This window comes from Notechis scutatus, chromosome 1 (assembly GCF_049901735.1).
Source record: "Notechis scutatus isolate UNSWTSFEM ecotype Mainland chromosome 1, rNotScu1.2, whole genome shotgun sequence".
Classification (NCBI taxonomy): domain Eukaryota; kingdom Metazoa; phylum Chordata; class Lepidosauria; order Squamata; family Elapidae; genus Notechis; species Notechis scutatus.
The window spans coordinates 268,472,593-268,493,621 of NC_142009.1; the positions used below are offsets into that span (position 1 = coordinate 268,472,593).

Here is a 21,029-nt window from a genome sequence, read left to right on the forward strand (position 1 = left end):
TGAAGTGGATGATAATTCAATAAATCTTTTGTGATAATATGTCAGTCTTTAACAACAACGTGGCCATTGTCAAATAAGATGAGTTATCTCTATAGAAATCTGTTACAAATTTTCTTTTTTCCACCTAGAATATGCTTGGCACACACTGAAATCCATGTTTTCATTGATGAGAGAAATGAACCAGTCTGCCCTAAATAACCTGCAAAATGAGTTGAAACATCAGAAGAGAGAAGAAAGGGGGAAATACCCCAGACCTAATGCTCTTCCATGGCATTTTGGAGTTGGAGGGGTTGCTGCTGCAGTGGTTTAGACTTAGTTCATCTCTATCGCTTGTTCGGATAACAGAAAATAAAATACTAGCGCAGTATATTTAGAACCAAAATGTAATGCATTAGGGTGTGTTGCTATTTGGGCTTGTTTTCCCCAAATAGAATAATTTATCAATAATTTATCCTGCTCATTTTCAAGATAAAGAGGCATCACTGATAAGCTTTCCAGTTCCCATCCCTTCTAGCAGTAACCTCAATTGCTAGTAGCTGCTGTCATTGAGAGCAGGGTCTGTTTAAATGGAAGAATTGCTCACAGAGGAGTGGAAATGAAGTAGGAGGATGACCTTTTACTGAAGCAAAATCAGGTCAAGACATAGCACTATTTACAAGGAGGAAAAGCAAGATACTCACACAAGACGAATTAGCTAAGGAGGACTTTTATTTCTGTCTTTTCAGTTTTTGATAGTTTTTTCCACTTCCAGGTATCTTGTGTGCACCTCTCCTTTGATTTTCCACTGTAGTCTTTTAAAACCAGGAAGATGAAAAAGCATGAGAGCAAAATCTTACGCTATGTAGTCCTGGGAATTAAGGTTTTTCCTTTGTAACATGCAGTGTCTGCAAAGTTTATTATGACATGTTTCTAGGGGTTTGTGGCACTATTCTCTTTCCCTTCCTCTGTGTTTACGTTTCTGTATTAAGCAGGAACAGACAAAATACAACTAATCTGATCGTACATTAGCATAGCTCTTGCATTTAGTCTTTATTCAGCAAAGACAGTTTGCCCCAGCTTAGGCAAGATCAGTAAGCCTGCACGTCTCTCTCCGGCTTTCCATTCCCGCCCCTTCTAGCGGTAGCCTCCCTCACTAGTAGCTGTTGTGAGAGGAAGTGCTCTCAGTTGTTTTAAAAAAGAGCTGTCATGATTTGCAGCATGGGGAGGAGGCAGCTGGATAAACAGAGACCTCTCTTTCCAAACTAGGACTGAATCTCCACAGGCTGGCAGCCTGTCCTCTTCCAAGTGGCCCACACTCTTCACCTGCAGGATTTCTCCTTCAGCTTCAGATCAGGTCAAAAAGGCTCTGCCGGTCCTTCCTTCTTACTCCTTCCCTGCTTAAAATTATTTGCTAGGTTTGCCATTCAGGGTGAGGAAGTGTATCAGTAGCTCCATTTCCTTCCCTGCAGGGGAACCTGGGGCAAAGGAATTTAGTCGTGTTCTGAGTGCAAGGAAAAGATTATCCTTGGCGGTAAACAATGCTGGATTAACAAAGTTTCAGGAAAGGGTGTGTTAACTACTGAAAAGAGTAGTACTGTGCTTGTGCCCATTGGTTAGAGGTATCTGTTGTTTGTTGCTTGTGGGAAGGAAAGAGTATTCTGTATTTTGTTTGTCTGGTTCTTTACCTGGCCTTCTGAAAAGGCTTTCCAATGCTGATGAAGCATGACAGTGAAATGGTGTGCAGCTGGTTGTCTCTATTGTTGTATATATTAAACCTGTTAAGTGTGTCACAATGTTCTAAGATGTTGAGAGACTAAAGTTAATAACCGATTACTGTGTTTGCTTTTCAAGTTATATACACTGTAAAGGGGTTTGTTTGTACTTATAGCCACATTGGAAGACCTTAGTTTATCACCAGCCAGTTTACTTTGGCTTTTTAAAATGCTTGCTGCATGTTTAGCATGCTTCACCAAACCGAAAAATTACTTGTGAGACAAAATCTAGTATGCTGACAACAGATAGGACTCGTTATGCGTCCTGATTAGGTTTTAAATTTTTGGATAATATCAGTAAGGAAGAGAATGTTTTAATGTCCTATTTGGCTCAGGAGCAGTTTTTCAGGATATGGTCTAATTTAGCTTTGGTAACCCATGTTAGCAAAACTTGTTTTGTATCTTTTTCTTAATTTCTACTGTTAACTTGCTGACCTAGGGTTGCAACTGGCATTTCTTTCCTGCAAGCTCTTTAGATTCTGTGATGGGAATTCTAAGAACCCTCAAAAACATATTTTCCTCTATCATATCAAATTCCACACATCACTTGTAAAATCTTTCTGGCAGAGAATATCTAATTTTTACTGTGTGCTGAGGTGTATATTCCTAAGGTAGAAACCAGAAGTACAGAAATGTGTTTCATATTTAAACTTCAGGTTAAATTCTTTGTGCGCCTGCTTGAGATTTTTGCTACGATTTCTAGACAGCCTGCCTCCTCTTTTTAAACTATCTTAAATTTTTCAAGTTCCACTTTAGATACAGTACCTGAAAAATATCCCAGTGTTTCCAAAGTTACACTAAGGCGACGTTGGCTTTGTGGTAAAACCTGGATACTTTCTGCTAATAATAGGAGGATATTGTCTTGGACAGCTGATACACATGTTTAAATCATAGGTTCTGGCAAGCTACATGTCATTATTCTTTGTATCGTGAAGTTTTCTCTATGCCATGGATCAAGCAACTTTTTTCCATGACCCAGCAAACTCAAAATTACAGTGATTTTCATGATGATTACAGCTTACCACATAGGTGTGGCACTTCAGCATGTAGAATCACTTAGATGGGCTCTATAACCATAATCATGTGCCCAGTCTCTAGAATACTTGTGTTTGGTCTGTATTTTGTCCCAACAAGACCATTCATGTTTTAAATTTAAAGGTTTCCTAAAGAAAAAATGAAGAGTCCCCGTGATAGACCAACATTTGATTTAACCTGAATATCTGACAGTTTTAATCCTTTGACGATACATGGGTACCTGAATCTGCCAACTTACTCAAGTCCCAAAATAATTAGTGTTAGTGCTAACAGTGACAAAATTTCATAATTAAGCTAAGGTTTCATTATTAGAGCACCTAGATATAAAATGGAATTATATTCATTATTTTTAGTGATCTAGTTAAATAGACTTCCTCTCAAACTGAAAAATACAGTACAAGCAGCATTTTTGTAATAACTCAGGAAAAAATGCTTTATGGATCAGATGAAAGGCTGGCTTAATATTAACACCATGATCAAGATCTGTAGGATATTATGCTACCCACCTTTTTAAAGACTTTTTAAAATTCCATTAAGATGTGGGCTGTACAATGCTCTTCTGAGAGCAGATGTTGCAACAGAAAATACATAGATATGGATGGAAAACAGCATACCAGATAATGGATTGCAAAAACTTAGGTGACTACTTAATGGCAAAAAGAGTATTGCCATCTAGTCGTGGTAATGGTATAAATTTTTTGAAGCCCAGATGTGGTAACTGTAGGTAGGGTAATGTTACTGTTGGGCAGTAGGAAAGCTGATAGGGAATTTTGGTTCTGTTTCTCAAAGGAACACAATTCCTCTCAAAATCAGATCACCCCCAACTTTCTGACTTTTCAGAAGAGTTTGAAAAACTGGGTCCGTGCCTAAGCCCAGGAGCTGGGTATGTAACAGAGCCCACCTCCTAGTTGTGCTAATGGCTGTCTTTATAGATATGCTCCCCTGTTCATAGGAATTTTCCTTTATTATTGCTATATGTTCCATGCTGCTATTGAACACTATGTCAGAGATTTGTGTTTTTAGTTATGCATCTTCCACTCCATGCAATATAGCTAAATTGATCAGTTCTGTGGGCCTATTTGGTGGAGGGACAGTATAAATAGCACTGTTTAAAATATGACACTGGATACATTTAAAACATGTTTTGCCAACAGTAAATAGTTACCAATGAGATATTTAATGTTCATGAATGTGAAGAATGTTTCTCTTCTGCCAAATGATATGTATCAAAGTTAAGACCTTGTGCTAGTTTAATATAATATTCATGGTATATCAGTAAAGAATGAAATTGCAGAACTGGCAGTTATTCCATACTTTCCATTTTGTTTTGACAGTTGAATCTGATCATCAGTGAGCCCCACAATGCTCTAGCTATGGCAGAACCAAAGTATATTAATATTCTGTGATTGTAGATCAATGCAGGGGTGGGATTCAAATTTTTAACAACTGGTTCTGTGGGCATGGCTTAGGTTGTGGGCGTGGCTTGGTGGTCATGTGACTGGGTGGACATGGCTTGGTGGTCATGTTATTGGCTGGTTGTGGCCAACTCAATATCACTCACATCGAGCCACGCATCTCCTCGCCTGGCCTCTCATGGCTGTGTTGATGCTACAACACTCGTAAGTGTGAAAAATGGTCATAAGTCACTTTTTTCAGTGCCATTGTAACTTTGAATGGTCACTCCACACAAGCAAAGTACCAGCAAAGGAGGGGGGGAAAACTCCAGAGACGTTCCTGAGACAGGAAGTCTAGTCCTGCCAAGAATGTAATAAGGGTTAACGAGAGGCAGTTTCTGTAAGCAACACCAGAATGTTTCCTTCCTGCCTTCCTTACAGGATTAGGCCACTAATTTCTTCGAACAACCGGTTCTCCAAACTGCTTAGAATGTTAACAACCGGTTCTAGTGAATTGGTGCAAACTGGTAGAATCCCACCCCTGGATCAATGTCAGTAAAATATTTAGACTGAAGAAATCTATGATTATTGAGCAAGAAGCAAAGAATTATATTAAGAACTGTATGCAAGACTTTGAGAGAAGATTATTTGATGGCTTCAGAGAGCACATAGAGATTGTATATGAACGTGCAAACAAGCATGTATTATGCAGACAGGGATTTTTCACCAGCAGTCAAATTATGTGTGGCTTTGTAGCTAGAGAAGTAAAGCTGTCAACAAACTAGAATATACTGACCTTCCATGAGTGCTCAATATATACCTTACCAAGAATTGCACTGAAGTTGTTGCAGAAGGTACTCATGAATGACTGGTCAGTGAATTAATGTGAACATAGTTCTTTAACACCTGGGGAGAGAGAGAGAAAAAAAACTTTGAATAAGTGTTAATGCTGCTGTTTTCTTCACAAGGTCTATTTGTTTCTATCCCACCTTTATTATTTTTACAAATAACTCAAGGTAGCAAGCACATACAACACATCTTCCTCTTCTTATTTTCCCCACAACAACAATCCTGTGAGGTTGGTTTGCCTGAGCGAATGAGTAGCCGAAATCACTCAGCTATTTTTCAGAAATAGTTTGCCATTGCATTCTTCCTAGGGCCAAGAGAGAGTCACTGGTTCAAGATCATCTAGCTGGGTTTATGCCTAAACTGGGACTAGAATCCAGAGTCTTCCAGTTTTTAGTGTGGTGCCTTAACTAGTACACCAAAGCAGTTCTCATACAAATATTAAGCAAATGTCGGACTGGCACCAGCTTTGCTCCTAGGAAAGAATGACCCTTGACTCCATGGATGTCAGAGAAAAAGGTATTTTTACTGGGGAACTGGGTGCAGCACAAGCGAGGCAAGCTCTGAGGAAAATCCGCGCAAAAATCATATATTGAAAGCAATCCCCAATGTCCAAATCCCTCCCCTCTTTGGGAGCAGTCCAATCATGTCCCGTTCCAATATTCTGGGAACCAGCGGCCCCTGGTGCAGTTGTAAACTCCTTTCCCAGGATCGATGTCCTTAAAGGCAAGAAGATGGCTCAGTTTGGCACCTGTGGCTCCTGTTGGCATCCATACTCCCTCAATTCCCACATATTCCTTCACGCCTCCAGCTCTATTCCCCTCCCAAATGCCCTCCCCCCCTTGGTTATGGCAGTTGCTAGCAAGCTTCAAAAAGAAGGTGAAGATAAGTATCTGACAGCAAGTATATATGCATAGAACATTGTTTCTCCGCTTTGGCAACTCTAAGATATGTGGACTTCAACTCCCAGAACTGCTTGTTAGGGAATTCTGGGAGTTGAGATCCATTCATCTTAAAATTGCTAAGATTGAGAAACACTGGCATAAACATGAGCGGATGGATGGATGGATGGATGGATGGATGGATGGATGGATGGATGGATGGATGATAGCCATACAGGCAGGCAGGCAGGCAGGCAGGCATAAAACCAAGTTTGTTTAAATTGTGTCAAGTGCAAGCTACCAGAGCCACACTTACGGAGTTCAAGCTGACTATTTTATTAAATTCTGCCCATAAGACAGGAATATGCTTGCCTTTCCTTGGGAACAGATAGATAAGGTTCCATGGAGCCTAGGATAGGTCAATCCTGGATATCTTTTTAGCTGCACTTGCCAGTGATCTCAAAGCTTAGCAGTGATCTTGAATTCTCAGTGAATTCTTGTTCAAAAGGGAAACTTCTAGTGATAGATAGCCTGTCTCCAGCTGCTGATGGTGATCATGGTCATATTCATACTCTTAGCCTCTCAAAAATTCCTATGGACCTCATGGAATACATTTTGAATACCTGCAGAAAGCTCTTAAGCTTTTGCAGTTGTCTGTTGCTTGTCTGCATTTTTACAGACCAGATCAGGTTATGTGCCTTTAAAAGGTAGTTTTACAATCCGGCTTTTCAAGATTTTCTGTTACAGGTAGTGCTGAACTGATGACCAGGAGTGAGCCCAAAATTTATGTTGCTAAGTGAAACATTGGAGTTTTGCCCCAGTTTACTTGCTATAGTTGTTAGGGGAATCATTGCATTTGTTAAGTTAGTAACATGGTTGTTAAGTGAATCTGGATTTGCCATTGATGTTGCTTGCCAGAAGATCGCAAAAGGGGATCGGACACTGGGACTGTCGTAAGTATGAGTCAGTTGTCAAGTGTCTGAATTTTGATCATGTAACCATGGAGATGTTCCAACAGTTGTAAGTGAAAAATGGTCATAGGTCACTTTTTTTCTGTGCCGTTGTAATTTTATGAACTGTTGTAAGTCGAGGACTACCTGTATGTATATCTGTGGAACTTTCTGTTATTTCTGTCAACTTGTTACAGTACCACAACCTGTACCAGGCTGTACCATTTCCACCCCATGATATACTGCCCAACGTGTCTAGCTACCTGTACTAGCCTCATTCAAATTAACAAATTTCAGTACTGATTGAATGTAAGTCTGTATTGTTTTAAATTGTGGTTTTATATGTTGTAAGCTGCCCCAAGTCGCCATGGCAAATAGGCGGCAATACAAATCTAATAAATAAAATAAATAAATAAACATAGACCTTGAAGAGTAACATTGGTTTGCCTCTTCTAGCAGTATCTAATCTAATCCTTAATTGCAGAGATTGGGACTAGATGGTTTCTTCCGTTTTAAAGGATAATTAAGTGATCTTCTGAATATCTACTTTTCAGATGAACAGATTCTTTGTCCTGTTGTCAGTAAATCTATTTTCCCCCTCATCCATTCAAATATTTAGATTACAGTTGCCACCTTAGTTTTACTAACTCTTTTGAACTCTGGGCTAGAGATATAGTTAGAAGTGGTATCTTGGGTGCTCTCTGAGTGTGGTTGTTGGCTTGCAGATGTTTCATTACTCAATTAGGTAACATTGTCAGTATGAGTAAATGTGAGGCTTGCTCCTGGCTTATATAGAATAGCTTGATCTGCCAGTGTTATTATGTATGTGTGTGTCTGTTTCTCTTTGTGGGCACACTACCAAACAAAGCAATTGAAAATAGCTGTCATTCTTTTTATTTTTTAAGAAAGTTTATGGAGCACATTTAGGTTGCAGGAACATTATTGGAAATCAAGATTATGCTGTAGCCAGTGCTTTGTTTGGTAAAATAAGAGTTGCTCATCTTTTAAAATATATATATTTTTTTATCAGAAAAAACCAAGTGGATCAGACCACCAGTAAATCACCAATGGATATGTTTACTGGCACTGTTTGGTATTCCATCCCATGGTATAGAATTTTTTCTTAGGCTTTTTCATAGTTGCTCTACTGGGATCCATTTCTCTTAGCTGAAAGGTAGAAACACAGTATATCATCCTGGAAGAGTGTATATAAATAATTAACCGTGTATCTGCAAACCACATTAAAATTAATTAAATGTATATGCTGCCTAAAAATTCAAAAGAAGCAGTCCAAGAAGAGAAGATGTGGAAAGACCTGGCAATCACCGAGAGTTGGATACAACTGAATGGATTACATTATCATCATCATCAAACACTTTCTGGGAGTTACTTGGAAAAAAAATTTTTTTTGCACCCGAGTCAAAAGCACCAACGCTTCCGTGTTGAAAGGATTAGTCAGTGACATCACCATTTCCCTGAGGACGCCCAGTTGGGGGCTACTTTCATGTCCCCAGCAGGAGCTGGAATGAAGGACCGAGAGCTCAACCCTCCCTCATGGCAGCTCTTTGGTTTTAAATGCAGGTTTGCTAACCTCCTGCCCAGCAGTCCAACCATTCGAACCATCCTGCTTCTTGGTTACCTGGATAGTAAATTTGAATGTGAACACATATACCTGAATTTCACCACTGGCTTTCATGTTCATGCATTTTCAGTTCAGCAGCACCTAAAAACGTTGTGGCTGCTACCGCACAGTTTGTTTATCACTTCCGATAAGTCAGTTACATGCATGTTGATTGTCCACACACTCAAACTGTGGAGGCTTTTTGGTTAGTTAGTTAAAGAGTTCCAAATCTGAATGATGGTCAAATGCCCCTATCAATGCAAGGATGTTTCAGGAGTCTTTATGTTGTATTATGTATGGCTTCATGTTTTCATGCCAGGTAGATGCATGTGGTTTATGACTCATAGACCAAATAAGAGAGGAAGTAGGTAACAAATTATTTTAAGAGTTAGGGAAATTCCCTGTGAATAGTGTGCATGTACTTCTTCCCAAGCCACCATGTCTCAGTGATATAGGATTACCTTAAGCAGCCTATTTAATCTGTTGTGCTGCATTTGATAAAGACCTAGCAGTTATAGCAAGGGAGCTCTTCAGTTTTTCCAGTGCTTTTGATTAATGGAACATTGTTAAATATAGTATACTTTACTGGCTGAATAAGATCAAAAGCTGCAATAAACATTAAAATGAGCTCAGTTAAAATAAAAAGAAGATATTTATGGAGAAGTGGGAGTGATGAAGCAGCTGCATCTATAAGAAAAGATATATTAAGATGTCAGAAGGGTATGGGAGTGAGTACTTCTGTGAAAACATGAACTAACAAAAAAAAAGTTCTGCGTGTGAACTGTGTACAATTTGGAGTGAAATCCCTGGATGAAATACGCTTCCCAAACCTCTTGAGTTGGCGTCTTTAACATTCTGATGGCAGTGATAGCGAAGGAAGCCTGTAAATACCCTTGTGTCAACAGTAGCAATTAGTAATAGTTCTGTACTTTTAGCCCTTTCTGGATCCCTGGAATATTAGAAATGATATTATACAGTAAAATAAACTTCAGGCTCCTCCTTTAAACCTCTGTGCTATGAAGCCCCATTTCAGAGAAATAAATGTGCAAGAGCAAGAAATGGACTCTCCTTCAGCCTCTTTTAATCTAAGCTAAAAATAGAAGTGTGCGCTTTACTGTAGATTAAACAATAAAGAGGAGCTACTACAGTATGTACAATATTCTCCCTGATTCCCCCTGGCACCAAAGCAGGCATCTCTGGGTGCAGCCTTTGCAAAAATTGCTTGGATGACTTGTACCCAGTTCCAGAGTTGGGGTTACCAGACCCCAGTGTTTATCCAATACAGGAAAGTATTGGATAGATCAGGGCTTTAACTATAACTGTTATATGTGGGACATTCTTGTTTGCAGGTCTTTATATGCTTTGGAACTATAGTGAACTTTCTCAGTTGGGACAGGCGTCATTCAGCCTTTCATAAATAAGGAACAGATACTGGAATCTGAAGAAGTCCGTTGTTGCAGAAACGTTTCCTGTTAGAGCCCTAAAAGGAAGGAACTTTTTTTTATTGTAATGACCTGACCAGTGCTGTATCTTTCTGTCAAGAGAAGATGTCCAACTAATAAAGTTATCACCATCCGATTAGCAAATGAAAGGCGCATTGGTTTCAAATGCAACACTAGAAAACAGGAACGAGCCTTTAGAGACTTCTGTAACTGGAAGTATTTTTTACGTATGATTCATTCAGGTGTTCCAAAATGAATGAGATAAAATATTCTTTCTTCTGCTCAAAAACTTGCCCTACAGATTAGCTATATTATCGGTAAATGTGAGAGGAGGCTATTTTTGGCGAGATGAAATGACAGCTGCCACATAATGCAAACTAACATTCATGATAACTGCAGTTTCAGATATATGAAGGTTATTATTCTGTCACATTAATTGTGTAGATAGGCAAATCATAATAAGAACTCTTTTTCATATGGAAAGTTAATTATAAATAACCTTGGGTTTTGCTGTTTTTTAAAAAAACAATTTTTTGCCAACCAGTTGCAGCAAAATTTGGTAAGAAATCTAACTTGTTTATGGGAAACTGACACGAAAGGTTTGGTTTTTTTTTGTAAGGCATTCACTCATTAATTCCATTACCCACACTGAAAAACTTTCACTTGTTTATTCATTGTGTAAATAAGGCCATATACAGTATTTGCCATTGACATATGAATGTGGATTTGTATGCATTATAAATATTCCAGAGTAGATAGAGAATACAGTTTTATCTTTGAACTACTATTTTTAGGTGACATTCCAACTTTGCTTTTTGTTGTCTACATAAAAAGTTAGCTATCCAGAACTTAGTTTTCATTTTATTAAAATAACACTTATTCTAAGTTATAAGAGAAATGGGTATACAGTTTGTAAATGAGAAGCTCATCCATAATGTGGTTGTGTGTGTGTGTGTGTGTGTATATAGAAATAGTATAATGCATAAACGTTATCTATCTCTTACTTTTCTTGCAATCTGGAATGTTGCTATTAAGACTAGCAGGCAGATTAAGACTAGCAGGCAGATCCTTCAAGTCATGCCCATTGTTTTATGGACATATTCATGTAATTTTTTTCCCATTTTTCTATGACGTGTTGGTCTGGTATGTTTAAGGGTATTGCAGATATTTAGTATTTATTTGTGTTTACAGTTGCATAGGCTGTTCTGATCATAATGTTTATCTCAGTGATCCCTAAGTCAATACAAACTTATGCAACCTCTGAATTATATAAAATTAAGCATAACATCTTTCTATATATTCAATTAAAAGTTTGCCAATTCAGCATAAGAAGATAGTGAATATAGCAAGTAGAAATTTGGATATCCTTCCAGTTGTTTCAATACTGTTTTTTAAGTTAAAATACTGTTAATAAGAGCCCAAAGATTTATTTACTTGATAACCCTATAATTAGCCAGAATACAATGTTGTAGATGATCAAATACTCAAATTTTTCTAACTGCTTCTGATTTATCACTTTATGATTGTTGTTTTGTCTCCTCTCAACAACCAATTTCCCTAAATGCTCTCTAAGCATTTGAATGATGACCTAAGATAGTTCACTATTACAAAGCAGAGAAGTTTATTTAAAAAAAATATCTAACAGTTTCCAGCTATGAGAAACATTGTTAAGGAATTGATGTTACATGAAACTGTTGAAGACCAACAACAACAAAAATCTGTAGAACTGCCTGAAATCTGCTCAGTTCTTCAGACGAGATCAATGCAAACAATATGCTGAAAAATTTAGCTGATATTCACCATTCAGTGTTGCTTATGCAGAAGTGATCTACAGAGGAAAGTTATCAAAAATTGTTTTCCAGCCTGTTCATAAAAATCATTGCCAAAAGTATGCAAAAGAGAACTTTGGTAAGTCTGAAATATTTTGGGGCAAAGTGACTTGAACAATTGGAACAAAGATTGAAATGTTTGGCTACTACCACAAGATACATTTCGTGTGTGTGTATGAGTGAAACACTGAAGAAAGGAACACCTTGCCCACTGTGTACTTAAAGGAAAAACTTACGAAGATTTTGGAGTGACCTTCACAGTCTTCCAGCAATAATGCCTATGCTGAAATCTCAAAATATCCTGCAAATGCAGAGACGTACTCTAAGAATGTTTCTGTGCTAGAAAATGTCTGCAAAGAAGACGTGTGTGTGTGTGTGTGTGTAAGAGAGAGAGAGAGAGAAAATATTGTAAGAGGGGGACTAGAAAGACCAAGCTTTTTAAGAGATATTTGGAAGTTAATTCTATCCAAGATGGGTTACAAAACAGTGACTGAAAGGCTATCCAAACTTTTGCACCTGCTATATTCACAGTTTTACAGTGCAAATGAAACAAGAATTTGGTGCATAATAGTGCATAGGTGGCAGCACACCTGTGTGTACTAATGGCAAGAGTGGTTCATTTGTGTTGTTTTGTTCTTCTGCTCTTTAGAACTGATAGCTGGCCAGCAAAGTATTTCATAGCCCTACATTATGCTGATTTGCCTTTTAAAACTGAAGATAAAAATGGCCGATTTTCTTCTCTGGCATAGGTAGTCCTCTACTTACAGCTGCAGTTGAAGCCAGAATTTCCACTCATAAGCAAGGCAGTTGTTAAGTGAATTGTACCCAATTTTATGACCCTGGTTGCCAGGATTGTTAATTGAATCTTCTTCCCCCATCGACTGCTTGTTAAAACACAAATGGGGCACACGTGACCCTATCATAAATATGATGCAATCATAATAAATACATGCTGGTTTTCAAATGCCCAAATTTGGATCACATGGCTGTGGGGATGCTAATTAAACTTCATAGTTTTGCCCATTCTTCGTTTACTGGTGTTTTTTTTAACGTATACCAAACACTCCAAACCATGAGCAGACAATGTACTAAGGTACTAAGTTGCCCTTACATAATTCCATGAAACCACAAAAATGTGGTTTTTTAAAATTTTAATAAAAATGTCTAATACCTGATATCTTTCAGAACATGGCCAAACTTTTGTCAGTTCTCAAGAGTGAGATTGCTGAAATCATTTTTGGACATTTTAAAACTCATTTTTATTTTTTAATGCTTTAACCCCAACTCATACTTTGTGCATTTCCAGAAGTTTATGTATTTTGTTTTTAGGGATTCCAGGTATCAATTTTGTTTAAGGTAAATAGATAACATTTTTTTCTATTAAAATTGCTTATTTTTAAACTGAGTTTTGATTATCAGTTTTTTACAGTTTACAGTCAGCTGGACAGTTGCACAAAATCAGTTGGACAATTACACAAAATCAACAAGGAAATTTCTACTTCCAAGTTTATATTTTTTTTAATGCTAGTTTTAATCACCAGTTTTGTCAACAAGGAAAACAGCTGTGTTGCCATAAAACCAATTAATAATTTTGGACTTTCTGAAAGACTGAATGTTTATTATGGTTTAAACTTTTGTGGATTATCGTCTGTTTTGAAGCAGGATAGACTGTGTTCTAGTATTATTATTCCATAATACATGTATTCATCATTAAGAATGTGCAAGAATAGGAAAATATAGATGTCATTTTGTACATATTAGGAGTTTGTTTTGTACACACCAGAATTTAGATAAAAGCAGGTGCTCCCAAATGCAATAGTTCTAAATTTAGATAGTCCATGTTGAGCAACCACTAGATAGTGGTTAAATACTAGATAGTCCATGTTGAGCAACCACAATTGGTACTGGCAACTGGGTCATTAAGTGAAACCATTAATAAAACCACAGCTATGCTTATGATCTTATTTCATAAGCTGAAATAAGGGTCATAAATGCGAGGACTGGTCACAAAGTTAGAATTGAGTGAAATGCCATTGGCTCTGTCACCACTATCATAACTGTGGAAGGTTACTCTACAAGGCAGTCACTAAACAAGGACTACTAGTAAGCATACTCAACTAGATTTAAACCAGAGAACAGCAGAAATAGGAATTGCACTGCCACTAAAATAGCTGCAGATAGAAAAACACTTTCTATATACTATAATTATTCCACATTTTCAGTTCAAAGTGTGTAACTGGCAGTTTTAATGCACATAAAAGGTAGATAAACTACTTTTTATACTTGGAATATAAAATATGGAATATGGAAAAGTAATTACCTTTTCCATACTGGCATTCCTCTGAAAATAGAATCTTATACACATGGAGAATTCTCCAATTGCTACTTGTATTATTTTTCAAAGTTAGAAATGCATGAAATCTGAAGGAACTGTTGATACAATCTCCATTTTGACCACAATGTGATTTTTTAATACATGGTGGAATTGCTATTTATAAAATTGAATATGTCTGAATGTTTGGAATTCTTGTTATTCCTTTCCTTACTGTCAAGGGATCTTGGCTATTGCTTCTTGGATTTCCCATACTACAACTTTGCCTCATTTCCAGTTTGTCTCGGATTACTTTAGTTTATACCAACATTGTAAAATGAGCTTTATTTTTCATTAAACAGGAAACACTTGGGTTTTCCTTGGACAGCTGAAAGGCATCAAACTGATTCAGCTGATACATTTCTGTCCATTTCGCCCAAGCTATTAAAAAATAAAAAAGAGAAGGAGGGATGGGGTTTGCAAAAAACCTACACAGTTTGCTTCTGGGTCCAATTCAAAATATTGGTTATCACCTTTAAAGCCCTTTGTGGCATGGGACCAGGTTACCTGAGGAACCATCTCATCCTAAATATGTCGACCCACCCCACTCAGTCAGATTGTCCCAAAGATGCCTTTTTCAAGAGGCAACTGGACTTTCTTATTTTTCTTAGAAGACGTTTTCCTTCTCATCCAAGAAGCTTCTTCAGCTCTTCCCCACCATCCAGTCAGAGCTGAAGAAGCTTCTTGGATGAGAAGCAAAACGTCTTCTAAGAAAAACAAGAAAGTCCAGTTGCCTCTTGAAAATGAACCTTTGGGACAACCATGACCTGGATGACTGAGAATCTACATAGATACCCAGTGAGATGGTTTGATTGACGGGATCTAGGAAGAAAACCACTCTGCCATTGCTCCTGCCCTTTGGATCATCTTATTCCCAGGGGTGAGGTGAACCCCTACTCTCCTGGCCTTCCAGAAAAGTATTAAAGCCTTGTTCTGCCAATTAGCGTCTGTCTGTCTGTCTGTCTAAGAGTGCCATACAATCTTGGGGATGGCTGGTAGCTTGAAGGTGCTGCCTCTGCCTGGTTAACTTTTTAGCCTTATTAACTTTGATTTTTATTTTTTTTAACTCTGCTCGGTCATGTTTTTATATTATTTTATGATGGTGTTTATAAAGCAATTAGAGTCACTTAGGTGAGATGGGTAATGTAGAAATGAGAGAAATTAGGGTTAGGGATGTAATCCAATCAGCTTTCCTGTTGATAAGGTTAGCTTTGCTGCTTTCGTTGTATGTTTATATGCATAGTCAAAGGACTGTATTTTACATGGATCTGTTTTACTTTTTATGTGTAAAGTGGACAGCCAAATTTGTGGTATGTGAGCATATCTGTTCATTATGAGAGTTACCAACACCTCAACCTCCTGTTTATCTACTCACTAAATTCTAAAAAAAAACCACATGTCGATGATCTGAATGTAATTAGCATGCATGGAACAGTTCTCTCATTTTCAATATCCACTAAGTTTCCTTTTCTCAGAGCTGTTTCGGTAATCAGCTTCTTTCATCCTTAGTGTTTATGGTGAACTGGATGGTTTACTTGCCTCAGTGTCTTGTTATTACACAGTTCGGAGAGTTTTAGAACTCCAGGTGGCTGGCTCTTTGACGCAGAGCTGTATATGGCTTCAAAAGTTTGATTAATGCTTGTAACCATTAAGGAGCTGGAACCGTGAAGGTCTGGAAGTGTCTATCATTAGACATTCAGGAGTACTTTAGATAGTTAGGTGGAAAAAGTGAGCCCCCACATTGAAAACATATACTTTTTTGTTAACAGCCCCTAATCTCCATGGAATCCTTTTTCAAAAAGCACTTCAGGAGGAAGATTGCATCATCAGGGCCCCAACGCTCCAGTATGGTGACCTTGCCTGCGAGCAGAGCAAGGCGGCGTTCTGTGGTAGGTCAACCCTCTACCATACTTGTGGAACGCCGGCGCAGATCCAGTGCTCAGCTGCAAGAGATGTCTTGCTTGGGCTCCTCACGCAAGCGTAGGTTGTGTTCCCGGAGGCGATCTAGTACCACCACCCCTTGCATGAGCCCTAGATTCTCTGTCCAGAAGAAGCGTGGGGGCCATGCGCATACCATAGATACTCATCTCATAGGGCCCTCTTTGCTGCTAGCCAGTCTCATCCAAGTGTACAAAGAAGAAGAAAGGAGGCAGTCACATTGTACTGAAAGCTCCAGCTCAGAGTCCCCTAAAGATGAAATGGTGGACAGTGACTGGAGTGAGGAAACACTTTCCTCAGGATCTGAAGGAGCAGAGTTTGAAAAGAAGGAACTGCAGACTGAGTGCCCACTATATCCCATTCCCCCAATCCAACACGTTCCCGATTTAAGACCTTTCCTACGAGACCCTTATTACCTGCGCCGCAGATCCTCCCACCTCCTTCCTGCAGAATTTGTGCACAGCAGAGCAGCCTACGGGCTTCAAGGCCGCTACAGATACTTCAACCAGCGGCGGTGGTCAGGCGAAACCTCCAAGCCAAGTGCTTTGCTTCAGCCAGGCAGTTTTGAAAGGGCTGCCAGGAGGTGGAAGGTGCCTGTTGGAACAAGTTGGCTGCCACTGAGTACCCATAAATGCTTGGGAGTGGATCCTGCCCTCAGCAGCTGTGGCAGTGACTCCTCTGAAGGCTACCGTGCCCTTTTGACGTATGTATGGCTTATGGGTGGTTTTAAAATCATTTGGCTTGAACTGATGAGGGTGGAGGGGAGGGGATGAGTAGGGAGGAAAAACTATGGCAGCAGGAATGCTCATTCAGATTCATTACTTTTGGAGGCTGAATTCTATTTCCAAAGAGACTGCATTGAGTGCATTAATGAGAGACTAAACCGCCCAATCACAATAAAATAAATATCTGAATCTGACATTCCTGAGACTAGCATTTTACTAGCTGCCTTTATCCTTGCTTTACATAGTATTTTCTTGTTCTGGTAAATAGTTTCAGGTTGTTGCGGGACTGCAATTCCCAGAGTTGCATGAGTATTGACTGCTAGCTGGGCATTATAGTCTAGACATCTGGAAACGACAAGGGTAGAAAACTAGAAATTAAAAGTCAAATATAATGTTAACTGGTTTTTTTTAGCTTTTAAACTACGTTCATCTCTCCCCCTCCCCCCCAAAAAAACCTAACTTTAAATAATTATGCTTGAAAAACAATAGAAAATTGGACTCTGGTTCATCTTTTCAGTGATCTTACAGCCTGTGTAATTGCATATATTAGGATTTTTTCCCCTCTAGCCTTTCAGAAAAATGATTCTCTATCCCTGGAGTATTTTTTCTTCAGGTTGGGCTTACAGAACACACTTATTATAATTGGATAAGGACAAAGTAAGTGTATGGTGCAAACCTCCATAGCTCAGTCAGCACTTGGGAAATAGAATTAGCTTTAACCCCAGACAACCCTTTCTTGTGCAAATACTGTAACTCAGACAAATGTGGAACCGTTTTTAAACCCTGCCTAGTCAGTCATTCAAGAAAAAGGAGCTGATAAAGCAAGGTTCTCCAGCCATGGATGTTCCTAGCACCCAAAGAACAAGCCCTGTACGGATAGGCTGCAGCACCCAATGAAACCTTTCTAATACTAGTTGGTTGTAGGACCAATGAAGCCAAAAGGTGCTTGCCTGGCAGTGAGAATGGGGCTAGTGAAGCCAGGCTGTTACTCTCCCGACGCAAGAATGCATGACATCGTTAGGCATTTAGTAGAGAAAGCGGGGGAGCTCTCTGTTCCCCCAAATACTGGCTTTTGAACCAGTAGCAAAGTGTGTTGACCGAATTAAACAGGTTGGGTATACATGACTGTAGAGTACTCTTCTTTTTTAAAAAAAAAAATGCCCTTATTTAGCATCAAGGTTTTAAATATAATACATATATGGTCCATTTTGTGTGAACGAAATGCCCTCACAGCCACTCTTCTTCTTGTCTTTCAGAAAAGCCATTGCCAAGTCAGGTCTCCAGCACATGGTAGCCCAGCCAACCCCCACATTCGCCTTAAGAAGTGACTCAGAGAGGGAGATTCGTAATTCTGTTGACTGGAGTGTAAGTTCCTGTCTTGGGTGAACGAAAGAAGAATGGGTTGTTTCTCTGTCATTAGCTGGGCTGCAACTATCAAGTCCCTACATGGTTGGTCTTTAAGGGTAGAAGCAGAGAGTATCTTTGACCACAGAGTGCATCACAGTCAGATTGCTTGAGATAGCAATAGCAATAGTGCTTAGACTTATATAGTGCTTCATAGTGCTTTACAGCCCTCTCTCTAAGTGGTTTACAGAGTCAGCCTATTGCCCCCAACACTCTGGGTCCTCATTTTACTGACCTCGGAAGGATGGAAAGCTGAGTCAACCTTGAGCCCATCAGGATCGAACTTCAGACTGTGGGCAGAGTTAGCCTGCAATACTGCATTCTAACCACTGTGCCTCCAGGGCTCCTGATGGAAATGGAAACAACATAGAGAAGTAGAAGCGTGATGATGTCCCATCATGTGGTTCATGTGTATTCCCATTTCTCTGTTGCTGCAATAACGCATCACCAGAAGGGTGCATCCCTGGTATGATTAAGATAATATGCCTCTTTCCAGTTCATTATCAGGCTGAATTTAAGAAATAAGTCCTTGAACCAGAGTAGACAATGATGGAAAACTGGGCAGGTTCTAAACTTAGTTTAATTTTGCCTGGAGTTCTAAATTGCCTCTGTCTTTCAGGAGACTGCAGTTTATGGGGAGCACATCTGGTTTGAAACCAATGTCTCTGGGGACTTCTGCTATGTGGGGGAACAAAACTGTGTGTCAAAAATGCTGGTAAGTTTTGTAAGAAACTTCCACTGTCTGGTAAACTTCAAGACTATATGAGATTATATCACCATCTAGTGGAGAAATCAGACGCATGAAAGTATTAAAACAGTATAGAAATATGTTTGATATGTTCAGACTGATGCATGAAAAAAAGGAAATATGCTCATTTTACGGAATTGATTTACGCTTTATATGTCGTACACACCTCTCATGACTTAGAAAGATTTATAACAGTTCAAAAACCATTATTTTAACAGTTATTAAAATACCATATGAATAAAAATTGGAAAATTATGACAATAATATTAAATACTCTGGATGAATAAGTAATTTTAAGCTGCTTCCTATGTGCCAGCAAAGTAGCACTTTGTTCTACAGTGCGAGCCCCATCCCTTCCCCCCCACCAAAAAAAAAAAAAAAAGCCAAATTCCTGACTGGTGTCAAATGTTCTTGTGGCAAGACCTGCCAAATGGGTGCCCAAGTGCACAGAGGTCTGTACGGAAGTATTTGTTTCTGTAGGAAACAAATTCTTGGACTTCAGTCATGTAAGGTAAGATGCATCCAGCTGATATGCAGCCATTCAGGATCGATCCTGGAACCAATAAGCCTTTCATTTTGCAAGCCTGCTCCTTAAGGATGCGTGCATCCTCCTGAATCTTGAAGTAAATCCATGGAATGAGCTATCTTTGCTGCAACCTATTTTTGCAGTCTTTATAATAAGTAGGGAAGGAGACGTAAAACTGAAAATTGTCAGCATCTTTCCAGCAACTGGAAAGGATTGTTCCAGTGACACCTGTATTAATACTTCTTTATAAAAGCAGAACAGTTTTGGTAAAATCTTCAGTTTCAATTTTTTTTCTCTATATGAATTGTGAATTTATATTGTTTTCAGCAGTCTCAGTTGCATAGGAAGTTTCACAACCTTTTCTGCAAAACTCTCAAGGGAAGAGGACTTCTACCTCAGTAGGAAATAGACATGAAGAGAATTTTGCCAAAATCTAGGAGTACCTCTGCTAAACTATTGTCTGATTATGGATTCATGGGGGAATGTTGTCCTACCCCCAAAGTAGTAATCTCTCCCACGCCAGCCCCCCAAACTGACAGCCCAATTATATTTTTAGCAATCTTTTTTTTCCCTTTAATTTGACAAGATAAATCTCAAAACAAGAATATCTTATAGGCTTAGGGAATGTAAAAGCTGATTCCAGACCAGAGTCACAGATGCTCTAGTGAGCTTTTTCAGCATATCATCAGGGAGATGGAAGATGGTTATGCTTGCTAGGAGCCAAGATAATGGTGAATTATGTCTAGGCAATGCCAAAGAGAACTCAGTATCCAGAATAGCATCTGATCTGATCTGATCTGATCTGATCTGAATTTATTTCAAGTCTATCTTCAGCTCTCCTTCACAGCAGGCCAGAAATTTCAGATCTGCCTATGTCATGCAAAATCCCTGTAGCCCTTGAAAAACTATTGTTCTTTTTTAATGATGGTGATTGGAATAATGATATCTAGTTTCAAATAACAACAGAAAAGCCTACTCCAGTATAAAAGTAATTGCTTATATGTGGAAGAAGTAGTCCTCAAGGAAGGACAGCTCCTTTTCTCCTAGGATCACAGAAAGCTCTTAAAATCTGGCTTTGGTCCCAGACCTGGAGTTAATGTATTATTGTATTTTCTGGAGCCTGTTTTGTTTGATTCGTATTGCGTGTGAGATGATTTCGGTCTGGGCTGTTTTGTTATGTTTTACCTGTTTTTATAGATTCTTTTTGTTTTTGTTTTTTGTGCTATCCAGAGTTTATTGGACTTGAGTGGCTATAACAAGCTTGAATAAATAAGATTAAAGGTGGAACTGCTGCCCATTAGAGATTAGATAAGCTACTACAGTATATACCAGCCCACCTGTCTGAATCAATATAAATGTGTACAGTAAAACCTCAATTTTATAAATCATTTGCAAGAAATAGTGCCTGTTGTAGACAAATGCCCATTAAATATGAATTTAGACAATTGATCTGCTTTGCATTATCTGCCTAATTACATCAGTTGTCCCAGCTGCTTCAAAACAACAATCTGTCCATTATTTGAAATGAAGACCAAACTAAAATTTTGTTTGTGGCATTCAACATTTGC

General features: G+C 38.7%; 1 protein-coding gene across 9 annotated transcripts in view; it reads left to right on the forward strand.

Annotated features, from left to right (window-relative positions):
- DGKZ (diacylglycerol kinase zeta) overlaps window positions 1–21,029 on the forward strand; it is a 171,468-nt gene that overhangs the window by 99,033 nt on the left and 51,406 nt on the right. For 4 of the 9 annotated variants that reach the window (XM_087951313.1, XM_087951314.1, XM_087951312.1 and 1 more), the window contains 2 exons: window positions 18,040–18,148; window positions 18,807–18,902. In XM_087951313.1, the coding sequence (XP_087807439.1) occupies window positions 18,040–18,148; window positions 18,807–18,902 (205 nt within the window). Of the gene's footprint in view, window positions 1–1,163; window positions 1,334–15,889; window positions 16,762–18,039; window positions 18,149–18,806; window positions 18,903–21,029 lie in introns of those variants that run through there. The other 5 variants (XM_026671257.2, XM_087951311.1, XR_015746699.1 and 2 more) reach the window with 4 other exon arrangements.